At 48.9% G+C, this 22,390-nt stretch overlaps 1 protein-coding gene across 12 annotated transcripts in view; it reads left to right on the top strand.

Moving 5' to 3' along the window:
- Positions 1-22,390, top strand: part of casz1 (castor zinc finger 1) — a 153,158-nt gene that overhangs the window by 105,808 nt on the left and 24,960 nt on the right. For 11 of the 12 annotated variants that reach the window (XM_035522415.1, XM_035522417.1, XM_035522418.1 and 8 more), the window contains one exon: positions 18,168-18,728. In XM_035522415.1, the coding sequence (XP_035378308.1) occupies positions 18,212-18,728 (517 nt within the window). In that variant the 5' untranslated portion in view covers positions 18,168-18,211. Of the gene's footprint in view, positions 1-5,434; positions 5,514-18,167; positions 18,729-22,390 lie in introns of those variants that run through there. The other variant, XM_035522414.1, reaches the window with a different exon arrangement.

Raw genomic sequence — 22,390 nt, 5'->3', positions numbered from 1 at the left:
AGAAGAATGATGTACAGAAAATCTACTGCAGTCATGGTTGACCTCAATACAGATGAGCTTAAAGTCTGCTGTCATTAAACATATGAAGAACCAGTCCTCCACAAATCTCTGGGTTTCCATCCACACGTTCCACTTACCAAAACACCAGAAGCGTCAGAGTCTCTGTGGAAATGGCCGAGGTGGTGTGGTTGAGAAGGTCTGGGTCCGAGAGGCTGCGCCCCCAGGTGACATATCTCAGCCCAAGCCCAGTGCCTTCAGAGTGGGACGTTCTTCCTTGTGGTCCATCCAGAGGAAGCGTGAAATGCACTATTATTCACTGTGGGAATGTTTGCTTCTGGATACAAGCAAGTTATTGTTGCTGTGTTGATGAGGTGGGATTCGGCGGTGGTGGTATTGGTGGTGTGGAAGCTGCTGGGTTGGCAGAAATCAAAACTGTTATGTTTACCTCAAAAGCACGCTCAGGGAAAATATCCCATCGATATCTAAGCGTTCCTCAACAGCAGGTATTTTAAAACCCTATTTTACAACTTATTAATGTAGCGCTTAAAACCGGAATCAATAGAGTGTGTGTGGTGCGGTGTTAGGTTCAGCGCTTAGGAACCAGCACTGTCAAGCGTCTCATACACCTACAATTTTACAGTACATGGAATTGCACTTTTGTGCTGTCAGGGCCCAGATCTAGTGCCTCTGTGTGGGAGCTAAAGAGGAACGTTGTAATTACTGTCGCGGAATTCATATAGCGATACATAAAATAGTATTTATCCAGTCTCCTGCACTTCTGTCGCGGGTTGACTGGAGGGAGGGGCATGTTTTTGCACAATAGACAGTCGGAGCAATCAAGGGGAGTCGTGACTCTGGCATCCTCCCTGCTCCCCCCACGCAGACACACCCACGTGCAAATAAACATAAAAAGCTAATTTGTTAGCTCCCTCATTTCAGAGGCCCAGGCGCGGCACACTGTAGACGCAAAGTAATGCTGTGTCAAATGTTGACATGTGTCATGAACATCCTGCCCACAGCACCACAGGAGAGCATCTGTAAAGAGCAGAGTGGAGGATGTGGGGGATGTGGGGAGGAGAAAAGAGGAGAGGGGAGAGGGGAGGGGAGGAGAGGAGAGCAGAGGGGAGAAGAAGGGAGGAGAGGAGAGGGGAGGAGAAGAGGAAGAGATAGAGGAGAGGAGAGGAGAGGAGAGGAGAGATTAGCTGGCTCCCAGCCTTCCTGGTCCTGGTGGGTGATGGGAGGGCACCTAAGATCCCACATTAGAAGAGAGAGAAGACATGGAGTTTCTAAAGCTGTCAATAATAATATGACAACATTCTCAGTCTCTTTTAATCTTGGTTAGCACCCAGTTTTTAGTGAAGGACCAGTGTCAGCTTCATGACTGGGCTTGCTCATGACACTGATCCAGTCCTGTATCTCTCTCTCACTCGCACTCTCTCTCTCTTTCTCTCTCTCTCCCTTTCTTTCTCTCTCTCTTTCTCTCTCACACACAGACACCATCTCTCTCTCTCTCTCTCCCTCTCTGGTGGCGCCCGCCTGTCATGTGTGTTTGTGCACAGGTGTCTATTGCCACACAGCGGAGGTGTAGACTCCTGTCAAAACCTTTTGTTATTTCTCACCAATCCTTCTCACCTTGTACCTGCCTCATCCATCCATCCATCCATCCATCCAGCCATCTATCCATCCGTGTCCTTCTGTCCCACAGACTAGAGGTGCAACCACCATCCAAAATCAATGGTGAACATGGAATTAGGAACCAAAGTGCATCCGCCCATTAATACGTGAACACCTCGAATATGCTGATGTTTTTCTTTTGCACACCGTGATTCCTAAATTGCCTTTGACTGCATGCATTGGTAATGCAACTTTATGTCCTTGCAGAGAGGACAGCAAGTCCGTTCCACTTAGGCCCGCGACCGTCTTCCATGCCTGGCTTTTCGCAACATCTTCTTTTTTTCCTAATACTCTGCCTTATGAATAAATGAAGCCTAGGAAGCCATTTTTTCCATATTTGTGTAAATTGCTTTAAAAGCATTTTATCATGTCATAAAAAAGCGCAATTGATCTGCAGAGCCCGGGCCATTGGACAGCTGTGTGTTTTGTTAATGGCCACTTTGCTCCAAGCAGCTTATTAAAAAATTTATATATAAATGCTAAAATTGCATAAATTATTTAAGCACAAAGTAAGCATTTTTTGTTTCAGTCAGGGGCGTGCGCGAGGGGTTTAGGTATTGAAAAGGAGATTGGGTTTGGTACATTATCCTCAGATAGAGACAGTCACAGACCCTCCTGGATGCAAAGATCACATCCCAGCATAGGCAACCCCATAACCCCTGCGCACACACACACACACACACACACACACACACACACACATTCAGATGGCCATACACAGGCACAAAAAAGTATATATTTTTTGATGACTTCGTTTCGGCAAGCGCGGAATGTCACCCATATCCTGGTTGATTGTACTTTCGAGTTTTATGATGTTTTTCCATTGATTTGTTTCCGCGGCACAGCTGCCGACCTCTATTGAGGGACGAACGTAATCAGCGCTGACGCAAATTAGATGGTTATTCGTTTCGAAAATTGACAGAAAAACAATAAAAAAGATGAAATGCTCCCAAATCAATAGATATAATGAAATTCAAATAATCCGAGAGATGAGGTCTCCATGGCAACTGATAATGTGGAAAAGAAAACAATTTAATAAAGGACAGACACGCTTTGAAAACAGATGGGGGGGGTAGCTGTAAAGCGGGCAGCAGATGAGAGAAGAGCAGACAGGGGGGTGCAGGAGAGAAGGAGGGAGAGAGGGAGAGAGGGAGAGAGAGAGGGAGGGACGTTTGTGGTGGATGCGCTGGCCGGTCTGGGCCCTGCTTCTCCTGTGAAGGATCTGTGTCTGTCCCAAGGACGCCAGAATAATTAGAAAGGCTTTCAGGCCAGAAAGTGCAGATTCAGGTTTTAATACGCAAAATTATTTCAGGGGCAGTCAATCGGAAAGCCATTTGTTGGTGACCTTCCTAAGGGGCCCCTGGTGCAGGGCAGGGATGGAAGCGGTGGGCCGACCCGCTGAGTTATGGCATATTTGTGTTTTTATAGTGGCACAGGGAATGGGGAGAATGGGCTGGGGGGATCTGCTACGAGAGACTGGGGTGGAAGTGTGTGTGTGTGTGTGTGTGTGTGTGTGTGTGTGTGTGTGTGTGTGTGTGTGTGTGTGTGTGTGTGTGTGTGTGTGTGTGTGTGTGTGTGTGTGTGTGTGTGTGTAAGGTCTGACTCTCTGATACCAGGGCAGAGAGGGGAGGTGGGTATAGCAGGGGAAGTTGCAGATCTGGCTGTATTTACAGATCAGTTGTCAGAAAAGCCATTTAGAGAGAACGTGCAAATCCCAGTACAATGAGGGTGGAGGTGTCTGTTTAAGTGAGAACGACACAGTGTCAGAGAAAGAGGATGTTTGACTCGCAGCATGTGGCCTCAGAAATCAAGGCTTGTTAAGTAGCTGGCATTTTTCTTCCTCGTTCTCCAGCACTTTCACACTGGAGGATGACAAAAAGAAAAAAATAAATAAACAAAGATGCTTATCTGCATTTTGAAATAATTTGCATCTGTGACTGAAATATTAGAAAGATTCTTTCCACATCAGAGTCCTGCCCTCCCAACCCCTTCCTTTGATCTGAAACACTAAAACACGCTTATCCCCCTTGTAGCTCGTCCATGTTTATTCTTTGAAAAGCGACAGAAACTGGTCAGACCTGTCTCTGCCTCAGGTTTAATTTCAGTTTGCTTAATTTAACTCCGACACCGGCAATTCCATGTTATTAGTGATCCAGGATAACGTGTCCTGATAGAAGCTCCCTTTATCCTGTTCAGAGCAGTAAGCAAATGAAGCTCGGGGCGCAGGGCAGAGTCCCGTCAGCCTCGGGATCTTACATCCTGATGACAGTTACGTTCGATCTAAACTTTGTGGCTATTAAGCTGTAAACCTGAGCCATACTCAATAAAGCTTAAGGGACTATGTGCACATACTGTAGGTCGCTCAGTGTGGCAGAGGGCTCGAGGTGTGTGTGTGTGTGTGTATGTGTGCGTGCGAGTGTGTGTGCGTTTGTGCCAGCCAGCTGTACAACAACTGTCCCAGGCAAGACCATAAGCACCAGTCTATCTCACACACACACACACACACACACACACACACGTGCGCACAGCTCATCCTCCCAACTGAGCAGGGCAGTCAGTCCCTGTTCTCATTCCACGTTATTTCCACAGGACAGGCACACCTAGTATTGGATGAATAATAGTTTTTCAGCTCACCCTTGAAACCTTCCACTTACGGTAATGTGCAGTTCGAGGCCGTCCGGCTCATGATATTAATTTGAGGCTTAGTCTCAAATTCTTGTGTCTGAGCGAGCTGTCTCGGGGAGCGAGAGCTGTCATCATGCGGCGTGGAGGTCTGGGCGGCCTGCAGGCGTCCAGACATCAGCCCCTGCGTTAATACTGCCATGTGAAAAGTGCCCCACAAGTAGGAGAGAAACTTCCAGTTCTCTGCTGAAGAATAACCCCGAGCCTTCGAATCTGGCAGGCGCGTGTCAATGACTCTGGAGGAGGGCTCTTTTTTTGGCTTTCTTTTTCTCTCTCCTGCACCCCCCCCCCTCCCAAAAAAAAAAACTTTCTTTCTCTTTTTTCTCTCTAAATCAATCACTCTGGGACAAAAAGGACCAACGTGGTTGAAATGTGAGAACCGGGCATCTGCTTTCAGTGTAGTGAGTGAGGAGTTTGTGGCCCATGTTATCAGTGTCAACAGTAGCGGTGGCCAATCCCTCTCTCTCTCTCTCTCTCTCTCTCTCTCTCTCTCTCTCTTTGTCCACGCTATTGCCTCGGCTCATGGCTGGTGCTCACGCACTGTTGCTGTGTAACTCAATCTGAGAGGCAGGAGCCCAGTGGAGTGGACTAGCCTACACTGCTCTCCGCTGGTCCCGCTGGCTACACGCTCGCAGAGCGATTTAAGTGGCCTCTCTCTCTCTCTCTCTCTCTCTCTCTCTCTCTCTCCCCCACCTTCTCTCTACTAGCTCCCTCCCTCTCCTCCCCTCCTATTCCCCCCCTCCCCTCTCTCTCTCTCTCTCTCTTTCTCTTGCACACTGGTGCTGGTCTTTTTCTCTCACTCCCTCTCTCCTGGGCCTGTTTTTCCATAGCGGCTGTGGAGAGCAGAGGGTGGTGAAGGACCCCTACTGGTAAAGTGGGTAAACACGCGCAGCCCTGACATCTGTGCTGTATACGTGAGGGAGAGAGAGAGAGAGAGAGAGAGAGAGAGAGAGAGAGAGAGAGAGAGAGAGAGAGAGAGAGAGAGAGAGAGAAAGGTTCAGAGGCAGAGTGGGAGAGGGAGAGCCAAGGGGAGAGCAGCGTAGCCGTGGAAGCGCGTGGGGAGACACAGGGGGACAAGATGCCTTGCTTTGTGGAGAGAATTCCTCCAGCGCGCCAGGGAGAGGTGAGACCCAGAGAGGAGGGCCGTCTTCTGCCAGGTAAGATTCGCGCGAGGCACCGCACGCGCTCACACACGCACTCAGGCGCTCACGCACGTGTGCGTGTGCACGCCCTCCGACGATGCGGGAGGAGTGAGGTGGGTCTTGAAGTGTGATGTCATGGTGACTGTGATTAGTACCACTGTATGTAGGACAGCCCACTCACAGAGCCGATACCGGGATAGATAACGGCATGTTTCATAAAGTTCAGCTAATAGATGAAAGATTCATTTTCAATGCAGCTTCCAAAAAAAAAAAAAAAGTTTTTTTTAATTTAATTCGTCGGCTGTTGGCTTGTGGACATATGTTCAATATGTTTTGGTCGATACATGGACTTAGTGGCATTTTTAAAATACTTTGTTCTGGTCATATTCCACAGGTGTAATGTATGAGCAATAATTCCATGATAAATATATCTTGAGTATTAATCATTTAGATGTCTAATCTCCCCCAGTTTTGGGATTAGCCAGTGTGTACATTTTCTCTCAAACTGTTGTTCTTAATTATTATCCAGGCCTGGGAGAAGGGAGACACAGAGTTTCCCCACTAGTTGACATGTGGTGTTATTTGCCCAGCTGAGTGGCTGCCTGCTAGCATCGAGCTAGCTTTCACCCTCTAGTGCAGGTACAGGTGTGAGGATGCTTGGGAGGTTTTAGTGGAGGGCCAAGGGACACGGAGCAGGGTCTGCCAACTGCTGCTCGGCCGGGCCACCCGCGGCCTGGGCCTTGAAAGTCAGTGAGACTATCCCCTTTTGTTAAATAAACACGGTGTTGGCGAAACTAAACACACATTTGCATGAAGAACCAACCCCCCCCCATCTCCACCTCACAGTTGCCCACTGTCCGTCCCAGACTTCAGCGAGCAAAAGGACAGTGTGGTCTCGGAGGTGGGACCCAAACAGGCCAAACACAGAGAGTTAGAAGGGGGGGGGGGGGGGGGGAGGGAGAATAGATAAAGTAGAAAAGAGAGAAGGGAGAAGGAGAGAATAAAGAGAGAGAGATTGAGAGGATGGGGGATTGCTGATCTCTCTTTATTCACCCTTGTTGGTTTGTTTCTATTGCCAGTGGAATTGAACCCTTAGTGAAAGGTGAGGTCAGAGAATTGGGTTTATGTTTCCGAAGTGATCTGGCAGCGGTTCTAACGTCCCCGTGGATCAGTTTGTTTTTTTGTTCGCACTTGTGCTTGTATGTGTGTGCGTGTGCGTGTGTGTGTGTGTGTGCGTGTGTGTGTGTGTGCACGCGCGCACACTGCCGTTCAGGCACACACTTGCGAGAGATTTTACTAAGCAGAGATTTCCCCTGTTTTCACTCTGAGCCCTGAGAGATTGATGACTGAATTGTGGAGTACATGTTAACAGTAACTGCTGATTTATTGAGATACTTAGAGTAAGTGAGGCTGCCCTGAGTCGGAGGAGAGGAGAAAGATATAGGCCTTTTAACTTAATGCAGAAATAGAGCCTTTTTAAGGAATAATCTTGATTACTGGTTGGGGGCGGAGGAGGATGGAGGTGAGGTGTAGGCCCCGCCCCCCGCCAGTCGCAGCAGGGGTCACGAGTCTTTGCCTTATACTGTAGTTTATCTTCTGTGTTTGATTGAGAGGTGTTGGCACGATCTCAGGGGTTGGGCTAGCTCGCGTTCTCTCCGTTGAGAAACTTGTGGAGTTCTTCGCAGGTATCCGAGAAGTGAGGTGTGACATTTTAGAGGAATCGGAGTCTTTCCTTTTTTTTGTCTCCGCATCCCCTGGGAATGCTTGTCTTGAGAGTATTCAGCAACATTCAAATACAGTTTAAAGATTCATGTGCCTGGAGTCTGATAGCCCTGCATGTCTCTGTGTCGTTTTCCCCTCTGTGTGCAGAATAAGGAATCGCTCTTCTCTTCAGAGGAGGAAAGGCCTTTTTTTTTCTTTTCTGTTTTTGCCTGTTAGACTGAGTGAAATGTTTCCCGGCTTCGCCCAGGGACGACTTTATTTCTTAGCAGGGATTTAACACTCACTCAGTTCCCCCATAAATACAAGCCTCCTCAGCAGTCCAGGGGCTGTAACTCATCCCCTAACTCTCTGGCTGGCTAAACTCATATCGCAGAGAGCGCTTTGTTTCTGTTCGGTCAGACCTTTCAGATTAGTGTCTCAGCCACTCTGCGCCCCTGTTCCTCATTAAAGCACCTGCTCAGAAGTTCAGGAACAGAGGCTCTTTCTTCCCCGCGCGGCTGCTGGTGTCAGAGTCGGAGGCCGGGGCTCCTGACAGCTGAGGTGCTGGCATGGGGCGAGTGAGAGCCTGGTGTCACCTGTTAAAGTCTGGCCCCCGTGTGTGGCGGTGACACTCTCCCTCCCTCGCCTGGCTGGTCCTTTCAGAGGCCGCGTTTAAAACCCCCGCCGGGGCGAGCTGACGCACGCGATTCCAGGCCTGCAAATCAAAAATGCACACCCGTCCGTCCGAACGCGCGCCAGGGCGTGCGTGCGACACTCGTCCCGGGACAATGCAGGGGCAACGTGGAGACCATAAGCCAAGCAGCAGGGGTGTGTGTGTGTGTGTGTGTGTGTGTGTGTGTGGTGGGAGGGTGCGCGTGGCATGTGCCAGGCCTTATGCCCAGGGTGCTGATGCCTGGGGACCCGGCGGGGGCATCACTGTACCTTTATTACGCATCAGCTGGGGACTGAACTAATTTGATAAAGCGGCGCTTAATACGGCACGCGCATGCACTGCCGCGGTGCCTGGCATCTGGACAAGTGTGTCACGCCGTCCATAGCAGAGCATGGAGAGAGAGAGAGAGAGAGAGAGAGAGAGAGAGAGAGAGAGAGAGAGAGAGAGAGAGAGAGAGAGAGCGAGAGAGCGAGCGGTGGGGGACAGAGGAGGAGAGTAGGAAACAGAGAGAGGGAAGAGTTGAGAGGATGACAGACATTAAGGAGTTGGAGAAGCTGGCGAGGTAGAAAGAGAGAAACACAGTGAGCGGTTGCTTTGGTAATTACTAGCTCTGTGCCCAGGCAGTGAAGGCCAATGAGAGTGTGTGAGTGTGTGTGTGTGTGTGTGTGTGTGTGTGTGTGAGTGTGCGTGTGTTTTACAGGCCCTGGTGCTCTGATAATGAAGGGTTAGTGTTGCAGTTCTGACAGTGTTAATCTCCCCATCGCTCTCGCCTGAAATTTACCCTGCTGGAGAGAGAGCGCCAAGCCCACCTGACAGCACAGTTTACCCACAGCCTGACACCCCACACACACACACACACACACACACACACACTGGGATCAGCTTTCAGCACCCATCCACATCTCAGAGACAAAAGATACAGGAAAGAGGAAGAATAAAGGGATCGAGGGATGGTGGAGGAGGGAAACTTTTTCTTTGCTTGTCTTTTCCCTGTGCCCCCCCCCTCCCCCAACACCCCCTTTATTCTTCTCATTTGAAGTTTGTGAAGTACTGCTTAAGCATTGTGGCGGCACAGACGCGGCTGCATGAATATGCATCACACCATATGGCTGCACTAGCACTGGGAGCAGGGCCGTCCAGAAGGTAAAGCAGTACTGATGCATTACCCCCCACGCCCCCCCCCCCCCCCAAATCACCGCACGACCGGAGCAGGAGCGGCCCACCGTGCACCGCCAGCCTACCTGAGCCTGGACGAAGCCAGCCGGTCATTCAGTGGGACAGAGAGAGGGAGAGAGAGAGAGAGAGAGAGAGAGGGAGAGAGAGGGAGGAGGGTGTGGTGATTGTATATTTAGAGTTCAGATGCTTACCCTGACACAGCCATGATTAAAAGTGATATTTCTGACACGTTAGGATGCACACGGGAAGTAACCTTCTCCAAAGCCTTCATTATTAGATGCATGACAGACCTGAATATTTATAAAATATGCTTAAATAATTAATAACAGCAATCTGCTACAGTAATTCATCAAATTTGCACTTCAACGGAGTATCCGTTTTCACTTTAAAATAATAATAAGGAGAATTCGAACGCCAGCAAAATGCTCCATTGCATGGTGCACATACCTAAAGCTGCAGGTAAGAGCCTGTGTGTGTGTGTGTGTGTGTGTGTGTGTGTGTGTGTGTGTGTGTGTGTGTGTGTGTGTGTGTGAGTGTGTGTCAGGTCCCAGGCAGACAGTGGTGAGGAAAATGACCCTTTTTTTCAATGTTTGCTTTTCTCAGACACCAGATTTGCTGAACATTTCTGCAGCTTTTGTAACATCTGCAGGAGATGAGGGCTGTTGTGCTGTTTACTTGTTGTTGTTTCCGTTTTGGCTGTATTGCCTTGATAAAATCAGGAAACCAAACTGTTTTAGTGTAGAATATACAAGAAGCTGTTGTGGTTTTATCAAAAGCGAATTCTTTGTTTGAGTCAGCGAGCAGCACTTCCTTTTGTGTTCTCTGACCAAAATAGCACACACTTTCAGTAAAGCAGATCTCTGCCCGAGTTCTTTTAAAAAGAGCACTTATCTCTGTCAGAAACAAACCACACACTTTATGCTGTTTGACAAAACACTTAGATACTTAAAAAAAAAAGAAAACAATTTAGAAGTATTTTGATGTGTTGATGAGGTGGCTTTGCCCTGCTTTGCGAAGCGTGATGCCATGATGGTAGCAGGGAGGGTTGGATAGGAGGCCACTGGCCCTACAGACAAAGAAATGACAGCAGATTAAACATGACCTACAGTCAGAGGCCGGAGTTGTGCAAAGAGCAGACAGGCAGACAGACACACACACACCCACACACACACACCCACACACACACACCCACACACACACACAGACACACACAGACACACACACGATGCCCTGTTGTCTCATGTAGCAGGCTGCCTGTGAGGCCTATAATAACACCTCTATATTGGCAGAGCGACGCGTGCCCGTCAGACTCAGTAGCAGAGCTCCCAAACCGCCTCCGGCCTGCTAGGCTGTGTCCATCTACCACCCTCCCAGAGGAAGGTCACGCAGAGGGCTTCTGGAGTCTACCTGAAGACGCAGGCGTTTAGGGGACATTGTGGAGGGTGGGGTGGGGGTCGCAAAGTCTGTGAAGCAGAGCAAATGGTTTAATGGTGACCAGGGATCGATGCTGTCAGCAAGACTTCCTGTCTGGAAATGCATTTTTTCTCTCTTTTTTCATGTCACGTCACCTCCTCCTCTCGTCTGCAGCAGAGGGCGCGGGGATCTAAGCGGGGTGATAAAAGCGTAGGCAAAAAATTGGAGGAAATTCCTTTAAAAACATTGAAGGAGCATGAGCGTGCGCATCTGAAAAACAAATTGAAGAAGTAACCTTGGAAATCAATTAAGCATTCCCCGTGAGCTAGAAACGGCTACCCCTTTCTCGCCCCCCCCCCCCCCCCCCCCCCCCAGCCGAGACACACTACCCGTCAAACTGCGTCTTAACACAAGGTGCTTTGTTGCGGCATCTTATTTAATTTTTTTTTTTTTTTTTTTTTTTTTTTTTTTTTTTTTTTTTTTTACAGCAAAGTGCCTTATAGGCTGTCAAACTGTCTTAAGAGTCTTGTTAAAGAAATGCCACAACTCATTTCACTATAATGAAATTCATATGCTGGTGAGAGGGGCCCCATGTCTAAACATCTAAACACACTGCACTGTAAGTTTAGCATTGGGGTTATCTGAGATAACCTTGACTGATATTATCTGGGGTGACACTGTTTCATATCAAGGTGAACCTGATGCCCAGAGAGAGAGAGAGAGAGAGAGATTAAGCTTTAGATTCTAAGCAAAGGTAGAGAGGGTGTTTCTTTGTAAGGTGTTGGGTCTACAGTCCTTGCTCTGAGCTGAATGTTCTTTAATGGGGCAGAACCAGGATTCTTCTTTCTCTGTGTCTCTCTCTCTCTGTGTCTCTCTCTCTCTCTCTGTCTCTCTCTCTCTCTCTCTCTCTCTCTCTCTCTTTCTCTGTCTCTCTCTCTCTCTCTGTGTCTCTCTCTCTCAGTCTCTCTCTCACATAGCAGGTGGATGTTTCTCCACTCTTAATTGATAACTAATCGAGTGGCTTGCTCCATGCTCCCTCTGGAGGGTATATCCTGCTGGGTGGCTTGGCCTACCCAGCAGTGTGGTTGCAGAACTGCTAAATTAAATACATCCCCTCAGATAAAGCCTCTGAGTGACAGACTCCAGCCTGACCTCTCCTCACCTGTCTCTCCATCTCCTCTCTCCCTCCTGCCAAGCCTTCCTACACCCACCCGCCCCCACCCACCACAAACAAACTCCCCCCCCCCCCCCCCCCCCCCCCCCCCCACTGCTCCTCGTGACAAACATACAACTCAAGCAGTTAATCTGTGCCGATGTGAGCTGAAGGGCCCTCGAGGGGTGCGGTGTGCCTCACGCCGGCACCACGGCCGTGCCCCGCTGCCAAGCTTCCTACCAGGCGCGTCACCTCTCTGCCCCTGTGCCCCCTCAGCTGCCAACTGGGCTAATTAACCCCCACCGACGGGGTCGCCGCCTGCCCGGCGCCAATGAAGCGTCCGGGGCCCGCTCGGCGAGGCGGGAGGCCCTGACACTCTGGTGTTCCGCTGAGGTGCGAGAGCACGCCGGCTTGCGCGGGGCAAACGCCAGGGAAAAGCGTCACTTGAAGTCTGCCAGCTGCTAGTCAGAGTTCAGGTTTGAACTTTCCCATCCCAGGAAAGATAAAAGTTCCAGATCTATTGTTGAACAAAGTACGGGCTCTCTTTCACAACTGCTCGTGTTTTCTTCTCTTTTTTTTATAAAACTGTCAGTGGATTAGATTTATGGCATGTTTTAAAGCATGTATTTGTTCTCTAGAATTGTGCCTAATTGCATCCATAACAACATATTTCCGTTTTCAACTTAAAAATATACACTGGTACTCTGTGTCCATTGTCCTGTGTGGCGTGTGGCTGTGTGACTCTTGTGTTTCCTCTGCACTTGTTTATTTGTGCGAGACATGGCGGCCCCTGGCCCGTGTACTGCACTCGGCTGAAAGCTCCTGTCTGTGAGAGAGCGAGAGAGAGAGTGAGAGTCAGAGAGAGAGAGAGAGAGAGAGAGAGAGAGAGAGAGAGAGAGAGAGCTTCTGTGAAAAGTCGGAGTGTGTCCCTCAAGGTCGGCCCAAAGACGGCAGCGTGCAGTGTGCAAGGTCACGTTCTAGACTAAAAGCAATAAGTGCTATATTGATAGAGAAAGAAAACACTGTGCACGCATGCAGATGTGCAAGTGACTGATTAATAATAAAACAGATTTCTGCTGTGGGCTTGTGTGTTTGCGGGTATGTGCTTGTGTCTGTGGGCCTGTGTCCTGTGACTTTAAATGTTTCTTTTTGAAGGAAAAGAGGAGTTTGTTTTTGTCTCTTTCTATTTTGAGCATAATTGTTTCTTCTGTATGTCTATCCTCACACTATGGATTGATTCCTGCAGCGGAATCTAAAAAATCCATTAGAATCCATCAGATAAAAGAGGACAGTGCACCAGAGTGAGTGTGCAGCTTTCCGAACGATACGACGGTTTCAGCACTCCACTGCAGTGTCAGTTCACGTTTGATTTGGGCTGTAACCCCTCAGTGCTGATGGCTCGCCCGGATTCAACACAGGTTCACTCAGTGTTGTTTATTCTCCATTAAATGCTGTTTTGCAGAACATGAATCCAAACGGCTCTTGAAACTCCTGATATTCCTCACTCCACACTCATCCTGGAGACGGATGTTTGTGGGGATTTTTTTTATTCCTAGAAATTTCCTGTTTTGAAATACAGTTATTAGATCTCGTTTGCCCTGATTCTCAGAACAAAAACTTAAACCAGCTCAGCCAGCTGTGTGTGGGTCTGTGTGTGTTCTCATGCCAGCCACCACAGATCTTGTGCTGCTTTCATATCAAAGCAAAACTGAAGCCCAACCTGTTTTTCTTCCCCAACCTCAAAATGACTGAAAAGGGGAGAATTCTGTCTGTCCCCTTCCTGAGGAGAGCGCTGTATGTTTCCACTGGAATATCTCTCTCCCAGTTTATCACCCCTGCAAGTCTGCTCCACACACTATTCCATACATGACTACATTACTCTGTATTCTACTCAACATCCTGCTCCATTTACCACACTACATACCATACTCCACTCCATACTCTATTCCATACCATATTCCGTACTTTATTCCATACTCCACTCCATACCCTATTCTATACTCTATTTCATACTCTGCTCCAAATCCTTGTACCAGCTTCTCTTTGCAGCTCTGTTTCTTTTAAAACACAGTTGGCAGTGGCATTGTTTTTAATCATCAGAACCCAGAAATTATTATTATCGCCTCTGACGCGGCAATTAAAACTTCAGGTCAGGAGCACAACGAGCAGTGATCAGCAGCGACGCCGAGAAGTTTTAATTAGACGATCAGAACCATTAATGCACAAAAAAAGGTGTGCGCTGGGAAATTAACGCGAACGTCTTAATCAGGGTTAGCGACTCCGAAGAGGAGTCAAGTGAACAGAGAGCAAAAAACAAATCATTTCCGCTCCACTGGGACAAAACCCAATTAAATATGCATGCAGAAAATGGAAATTTGGAGCATCAGCACAGGCTGTTGGAAAAACGGCGGCGAATCCGGAGACGGGGTCGCGGACTTGCTTATTGTTATTCTTGTGTAATAAAAGTGAGAGAGAGGACAGAAGCAGGGGTCCGCGGTGGGCTACGACGGCCCATCAGTGGCTTCCCGCCCTCGGCGGAGTGCGGGGTACGCACTCCTGCAAGCTGTAAATGCACAAAATAAACACAAAACCCACTATTTTAGTCCAGATAGTGGGGAGGAGGGGTGCAGTGGATTGGAGAAGCAAGTGTGTGTGTGTGTGTGTGTGTGTGTGTGTGTGTGTGTGTGTGTGCGCGTGCGCACAAGTGTGCACGTGCCTGGGTGGTTGGGTGGGGGTGGGGGGGCTTCTTTGTAGAAGTCAGGGAACACACAAACTCGCACAGGTCTTTGGAGCCACACCTCCAGGAGAACCAGAAACACTTGAGTTCACTCAGGCTCTCTGCAGACGTGTGGCCTTGCCCATGAGTCTGACAAACAGGTTACCATCTTCTAGTGGTGCTTTTTGAGGACAGAGAAAGCTGCACAGTTCTCTGACACAAGTCATGTTAAATAATGAAAAATAAACCCTGAGTGTCCAGGCATTTCCCTGGTCTATTTCATATTAATTAGCTCTCCATATTACGGGGGGTTGTCCTTGTCATTTAAGATTTGTTGAACTTGGAATGAAATCCCCTCCTCAGTACAGCCAGCGTGCCTGTTAGGCAGGGATACACATGCACAAGTCTCTCAGCAAAGCCTACAGGGCCCCGCTCCGCTCGCGTCTAGAACATTCTGAGTGCGGTAGATGCCGAAGGATCAGGGAGAGGACAGGACACGCCAGTCTGAGCACTCATTAACAGCCACTTCCCCACACTGGCAGGCTGATTGGAGGTAGCACACGATCACACAAATAGTACACTTCCAACAACATTAGCAGGCTTCGAAACGCCACTTGATTGTGTATGATATCATTCTGGCGCATAAACAGAAGCGCGGCGTTGAACAACGCGGCACGGAGGACCAGGAGGCTCTCAGCAGGCTGACTTCAGGAGCGCTGATCTTTCATCTGCCCTGAGTCATTCTGTAGAACCTCAGCCATTCCGACCGGCCGCCACATCGGTCGCCCCGCCCTGACGAGAAACAGGACTCGCCAGACCTTTGATGTGCATCTTGGGCCTTGCAGATAAAAAGGAGGACCTCTCTCGTCCTTATTGTGGAAATTGTTTAAAATAGTTGGAGTATTTTCGCAAAAGCTTTTCTCCTTATACAGTAACGGAATTACAGGGGTCCCAGACCTGCACTCTTTCCACGAAAATCTTGTCAGCGTTACAGTAAACATCTCTGCTTAGGAAAACGTTAGGTTCAGTTGGGATGATTCCCACTGCCACTGCATTGGAGATCCATGGCGGCCAAGCGTCTCCGAGCCCTGCCGAGCCCTGCGGCTCCTGAAGCGCCTGCGCCGTCGGGCGCTGGGATGAAAAGGAGGTCAGAACGCAGAATTAATGCGGCTTTGCTGCTTGTAGCACCTATTTTTGTGAACGTGAACGGCGCTCCCCGGAGACACAGCAGGCCTCCCCCGAGACGCTCTGTGCTTTCATCTCTGTCCCCACTGATTTTTATCGCGCTGCACGCTATCATGCGCGCAAGCGGCTGGAGGTAAACAGCGTCGTTACCATAGCGATTCCCATTGTCGTTGGAAGCAGAAGCAGTGCTGTTGGCAGGCGCGTATTCAAATCGGAGGCCGTGTGCGGCCTAGCCTGCTCTGTTTAAGGATGGTGCAGGGATTCTCTCGTTAATGTCTTAACCGCTTTTATTTCAACACCTCAGATGCTGACTTCAGACAAAGGAGTCTTTCCGTGGCTTTGTAAAGAAGAATTTACTGTGTCCATGGAGATTTTTATATTAGAATATTATCTCAGTAGACACTGACCATGAGTGTAAGGTGGTTAGCAAAAATGTACATAAATTGTGGATAATGGGGGGGGGGGGGGAGAAAAAAAAATCACTTTTCGGGGGTCATTTCCTATGAGGAAAAGCTAGATTGCCGTGTTCAGGAAATCAGTAGTTAAAGCATGAAATAGTGGCACAGTAAACAGAAAAGTGACCTTTACCGTTACACGCAAATGACCTCAATCTTCCTTCAGAGGTGTTCTGAAAAAATACTTCAGAATTTATGTCTTCCACTTCCTAATAGTTTTTCCAGCTGTTTTTTAGGTCCTAAATTGCTGTCCTCTACAGCATGACCTTTCTACCCCACTCCTGCGATTGTCTACGGGTGAAAGTGTGTCGTCGGGTCCAGTCTGGACCAGAAGGGCGAGGGGCATCGGGGCGGGCGCTGCGTGCGCGTAATTCCTCGGCTCATTGTTTCGAGGAGGAAGGGCCGAGCGCAGATGCTGTAACTAAGGAAGCATGAGCAGAGAACGCAGGGCCCCCCACACGGCCCCCAGCGCAACAGCTCAGCCTGGAGCCGTATCCATCAGCCTGCCAAGCAAAAGAGGGGCAAAAATGGGGACAATGCAAAACCCCCCCCCCCAAAATAACCCGTAGAAACTGCACTCGGGGAAATCGCATTAGCTCACGCACACACACATCTTTGGTGCAGAAACCTGTTTTTCCACTTTATCAGAATGTCACTTCATCTGGGGTGTGTTTTAGTGCCGTGTCTTTTTCTTCCTGTCCAGTGTTCAATTTTACACTGAATACTTTTGCCTTTTTACCAATCAGCTCATGAGGTACGTGCAGAAAAAGCACTTTTGGCCATGCGGCATTTAAATACCATCACCGGCATTCCACAGATGGCTGTGATAAATAAATGTCCAAGAGACGCCCCCCTCACTTCAAGCCTCCCTCCCCCCAATTCTTCATTTACAGCACAGTAAAGATCTGACCTTAACAGCATGTCTGATTTTAAACCTGGAAAACCTATTAAAAATGAACTTTTGTAAATCACAAATTGGTTGCTGTGTAGTGTGAGGGCGAGGTAACTTGGAGAGGAGCAGGTGGGCTCTGTCCCCAGAATGCCCACACAGGGGGTCAGGACACACATACTCTTTAAATGTGGCACAATGGGTAAGAAAGAACACGTATGTTTAGGGTCAGTGCCTCCTTGGCTGGCTAGCAATGCAGGCAACGTTTGTTTGCTCTCTGAACAATGTTAACACCCAGCAGTGCACCACTGGCTCGGACTACTGTAAGTCGCTGAGGTGCACACAGGAAGTTTGTATGTGAGTGTCTTTCTGTCAAGCTGAGATCAAACTTTTGATCTCTAAGCGACCACCAACTTGACATTTTTAGACCCGAGACCTGAAACAACCTAGTCCTGCGTGGTGAACGTAACTGGTACAGTGGAACATTTCTGCAGGGCTCAGCTTTTTTTGGTCCACTGTGGGTTCAAGAGACTGCAAATGGGGAGGGGAGAGGAGAAAAAAGGACATCGCAGCTGAAGTGAGGTGTGAGGGCCCAGTGGAAGCGGCAGGACTGCTGCCCAAGAGCTTTTTTCCTCCCTCAAACTGCCTTTCCACGCCATCCAGACACTTCCACACTTTCTAGACTCTCTCGCGTGCTCTAGACGCTTCTGCAGACAGTGCTCATGTCTTCCGACTGTCAGGCTTAAGGCTGAACAGATCTTCCATTGCCAGGAGCCTGGGCCTCTCTAGTTGAAGCCAGTCAGCGTGGAGTTGTTCTTACTCGGCTGTCGTGGTGAGGATTAAATCTCCACACAGTGGCTGCTTGAGCACCGCTGGGGGTCCGACTGCGATCTAGCTGTGTTTGTTTTTTTTCCTTTCCTTCTAGGTTTATAGTGATGGAATGGAGGTTTGTTTCCTTATTGTCAACTAGGTGTGTCTGTTGGTATTATTACCTAAATAATGTTGGTATTATTACCTAAATAATGAGGCAAAATCAACATTGAGCCTTTAGTTAGACCTCTGCGTCATTTTTTCAGTGATGGGCATTCTTGCTGGTAAGTTAGTGCCATATAAGAATAGCATCACTCTTCTGCAAGGCTTTGCTGACCCTTATCTGTTGCTGCTAATGCTGTTTAATTGTATCATAACTGAACTCATATTTCAGCACAGGCAATATTGCTTCAATTATTAACAATTCTTGTCTATATTGCTTTCTTCTTTTTTCCCTTCCTCTCTCTCTCTCTCTCTCTCTCTCTCTCTCATTACCAGCTGAAAGGGGTTTATGCACTGAAAAGACCTCAGGAAACTCCACGATGGCCGCCAAAAGGAAAGGTGGCCTGAAGCTCAATGCTATCTGCGCCAAGCTGAGCCGGCAAGTAGTGTACGATGGCAGCTCGCAGACCGCCGAGCTGGACGCGAGTGTGGCGGACCACAGCGAGCGCGGCAGCTCCCACTACGAGGAGCCCGACGGCGACTTTGCGGAGGCCCTGAGCCTGGGCCCGGGCCTGGAGGATGAACAGAAGCGGCGCGAGGCCATCGAGAAGTGGGTGAACGGCGAGTACGCCGACGACCCGCCGTCTGTGGACACAGACGACACCAGGGGGCCCAAGGGCAGCAGCAGCGACGAGGGGCCCCCCGAGGGCGTGTACATGGTACAGCCCAAAGGCTGCAGCGATGAGGAGGACAACGGCCACGAGGTGGAGGCCATGCCTGCCTCCCACGATGGCAGTTTCCACGACGATAGGGACTCGGAAGACAGTGCCCACAAAGAGACGGGCTACCCACCCTCCAGTGAGACCACCAACTGCCAAGCATCCTTCTCTTCTCCAGGTACCGTTCTTCCCCTCTCTCTCTCTCTCTCTCTCTCTCTCTCTCTCTCTCTGCTTCGTCCTGTCTGTCTTTCTTACGCTCTCTCTCATTCTCAGTCTCTCTCTTGCACACAGAGGGCATGAGCTCTCGAGCATTCTCGAGATTCTGAGTCTTTGGTTTTCTAGGACCTTCCTAAACCTCTCACCTACCAAAACCTGTGCCTCAGTGGCCAGCTCTTTTCTGCTCCAGGAGGTGAACGCTCACACACACACACACACACACACACACACACACACACACACACCCCTCTCGAATCCTCTCCTCACTTTCACCCCGTGCCATGTATCTGGGACACCATCAGCCATACTGGATGTCGCACTTCCATTCATTACAATAACAGCAGAAAACAGTGAAAGCAGACATTTACTACTCTGGTGAGGGAATGAACTTTGAATCTGCCCTCTGACTTATCAGAGATCTTCTACAGTAGTGCCCAAAGTGAAATGCCACTGAAACCAAAGCAGATAACAACCAGTGATAAAGTCATTTCGCCCACAGTAAAAATAACTGGCCACTTTTGTAAAAGAAAGCAGCTAAAATCTGGTTATTCTGGTACATTTTTTGCTTGCTCACATATCATTGCAAAATATGTCGTTTTGTTTACATCTTTTGCCATGATCAAGCCGGCTGACCAGCTGTGTTGTGTTTCATCCCTTCCCCCCAGCCCTGTATCACCCAAGCCTGTAGCCTCATAATGATCCGTTTCTGGGCAAACGGCTTTGGGTGGTTTTAATTAGTCACATTGCATGTAGTTTGGGGGAGGAAGAAACAATGAAAACGCAACAACAACAACAATAATAACAACAACAACAACAACAAGAAGGCCTTCTGTAAATATGACTTTGTGTTAGTGAAACATGCTCCACCTGTGTCCTGGGGCCTCCGATGGATTGGCATCTTGCATCAGAGCCAAACTGCTTGACTGCTACAGTGAACACACTCCGCTCCTTTCTTTTGAGTTGTTTCTCTCTCTCTTCCACTTCTCCTTCTTTGTTGATTGTAACTAGGGCATCTATATCGCCGTGTTACCGCGTGGCTCACAATTAAAATATCCCCCCCCCCCCCTCTCTCTCTCTCTCTGTCTCTCTCTCTCTCTCTCTCTCTCTCTCTCTTTCCTCACCGCTGTCTTTCAGAAGCTGATGTGGGGCGCACATAATTATGCATATAAACATAGTGGCTTAATTATCTCGCGCAACATCAGTGACAATGTAATTAACAAACATTGCGAGATCAATGAGAGAAAGTGCGACCTTCAAAACATTTAACTCTGCGCGCAAAGGCGGCGTGCGCAAAGGCCTGGGATCCTTCTCTGGGAGCCCTGCAGTGCCTCGCGTTGCTCGCACGCAGCCTGCGTGGCACTGTGCAGGAGGGACTAGCGCGACGCGTGAGATCGGGCGCGACTGCCGCCGCTGCTGTTGGCTGTTAGTCTCGTTAAAGGTTAGGCGTTCTCACTCACATTCACTGCAGCCTTCACATTCTACAGGCTTTTTTGTCTTCTCTAAAAGGGCTAATGTGCTGAAATAGCAGTCGTCAGTGGGTTTTTGCGTTTGGCCCGGTCCTTTCGGCGACAATTTCATTTTGTTTAGCTAAACAGCTTCTTACAAACAGAAAAAGCTTTTTAAGAATTTTCTTAGACAATATTATTAAATAGCTTTGATTGGTCCATATATAGTCTTCTGCTCAGGCCTTCTAATCACTTTTTATCTTCTGCGACGCATAGAGACATTGCTCCCCTGGCTTCCACTGGCCATGTTGGGCCAGCTAAAGAGGGCCGCGGTGCCTAGCTGTTATCACTCAGCGCAGAAACAGATCCACCCTAATTGCCTGAAACACACACACAAGGGCTGTGTCACAGTCTGGAATGTGGCAGCGTAAAGTGGTGGGGCTGCCGGTCCCTCTTCATGCACTCTCCAGGGACGGAAGAACAGGGGAGAGGGAAGGAGAGAAGGAGAGAAAATGTGTGATGAGCACAGCCAGGCAAACTGCACACACTTCCCCAACGCCGTGGCTCCCCAGGCTGGTGTGCACGTTGGCGTGATTGGGGGGGGGGGGGGGGGGTAAGATAAGAGGGGAGAAGAAAACCTCTTTTACATGCTGCTCTGAAAGGTTATCTGCTCCCGGGTCCTGGCATAATGTACCCAGCCCACGTCCAATCAGCCCCACGACAGTGATAGTGCAAGCGGCACTCCGCACACCATGCCGCATCGCTTCTGCTGTTACTACAGTGATGATTATTACTGCCACAGACCCTGCACCCAGCACTGCTACCCACACCAGCACGGCTCTCACCGTGACGTCCTCCGTAATGTCAGTATAAAGCCAAGCCCACCCCACAAAAAACCCCAGAACAGTTAGACCTGTTAATGCTGATTTTACTAAAGATACAGCTACTAAAGCTAATAATAGACGTGTTTGAGTAGAACGGGGGATTTCTATAGGAACGTGTTGGGACTTTCCCCACTGTCTGAAAGTGCATGAGTGGAAAACATGCACGGCTTTGATCGTTGTCCTTGGAGAGTGTTCAGGGATAGAGAGTCAAAGCCTTGTCCTTACTTTAAAGCTATGTGAAATCACATGACCTGACATGACACCTTGTAAGCATTCATGACCTATATAAAACATAGCGTCTATGGCGCTTGGATTTATAGCTGAAAGCCAGCTCTGTCAGACTCAGGTCCTGTGAGCTGTGGAGCAGACACCCCACCGGTATTAAAAGATAATTATAGTATTATTATCACTACTTCAGAATTCAATAATAAGCATCGTTTTTTACTAGTTTGCCTTTTGGCTGGCGGAATAGTGATCCAGAAGCAGCTCAAATGATCAGAATTCCACAGTATCAGGAGGATCAGATATAGATGCAGAAACTCTTTTAATGCCTTTACTGTCATTTAGCCAGCTAAGCTGTATGTTCTTGCAGCGCAAATGACAGGGTGTCATGATCAGCACGTTGCAGGTTTGGAGTGCCGTACCCAGTACAAAGAAGCAGGTATTTCCTCTAAAATACCCTCCAACATTTCTCTTCAATTTTTCATGCTCTTTCAACCTGCCAGATCTCCTTTCACTGCGATGAGCCACAGAGAGGAGCAGCTCTGATACTGCCATGGAAATGTGGGGATTATTTTACATGCTGAGAAGGAGATGTGAAAAGCAGAGGCAGGGACCGATTTAGCAATAACACAGAAATACGAGACCAAAGCCCAAATATTTGGGTATTAATTACCGAGGCTGCGGCTCGCGTTACCTCCGACTGTCTTGCGCTTTGCCGAGCGATGAAAAAGGCAATCAAATAAATGAAGGAAAGGTCTAGAGGTGGGCTGGCCCCGGGCCAGGATGCAGAGGGAGAGGCCTGGACTCTCAGGAATGCACCTGACACCAGGGCGAAGTTGTCATCCAGCACTGGGTTCCTGACAGACAAGCTGCCACAAGATGAGATTTTGTACATTTGTTTGCATGCGTAAACTCCACAGGAAAGGCAGGGCATACAAAAGTGTGTGTGTGTGTGTGTGTGTGTGTGTGTGAGTGTGTGCGCGCCTGCGTGTGTGCGAGCGCGTGTGTGCGTGCATGTGCATGTATGTGTGTATGTGCGTGCATGTGTTTGTGTGCATGCCTGTGCGTGCGTG

The sequence above is a fragment of the Electrophorus electricus genome, chromosome 24 (genome assembly GCF_013358815.1).
Source record: "Electrophorus electricus isolate fEleEle1 chromosome 24, fEleEle1.pri, whole genome shotgun sequence".
In the NCBI taxonomy this organism is placed as follows: domain Eukaryota; kingdom Metazoa; phylum Chordata; class Actinopteri; order Gymnotiformes; family Gymnotidae; genus Electrophorus; species Electrophorus electricus.
Note: the sequence above shows the minus strand (reverse complement) of the source record. Positions and strands in the feature narration are given on the sequence as shown.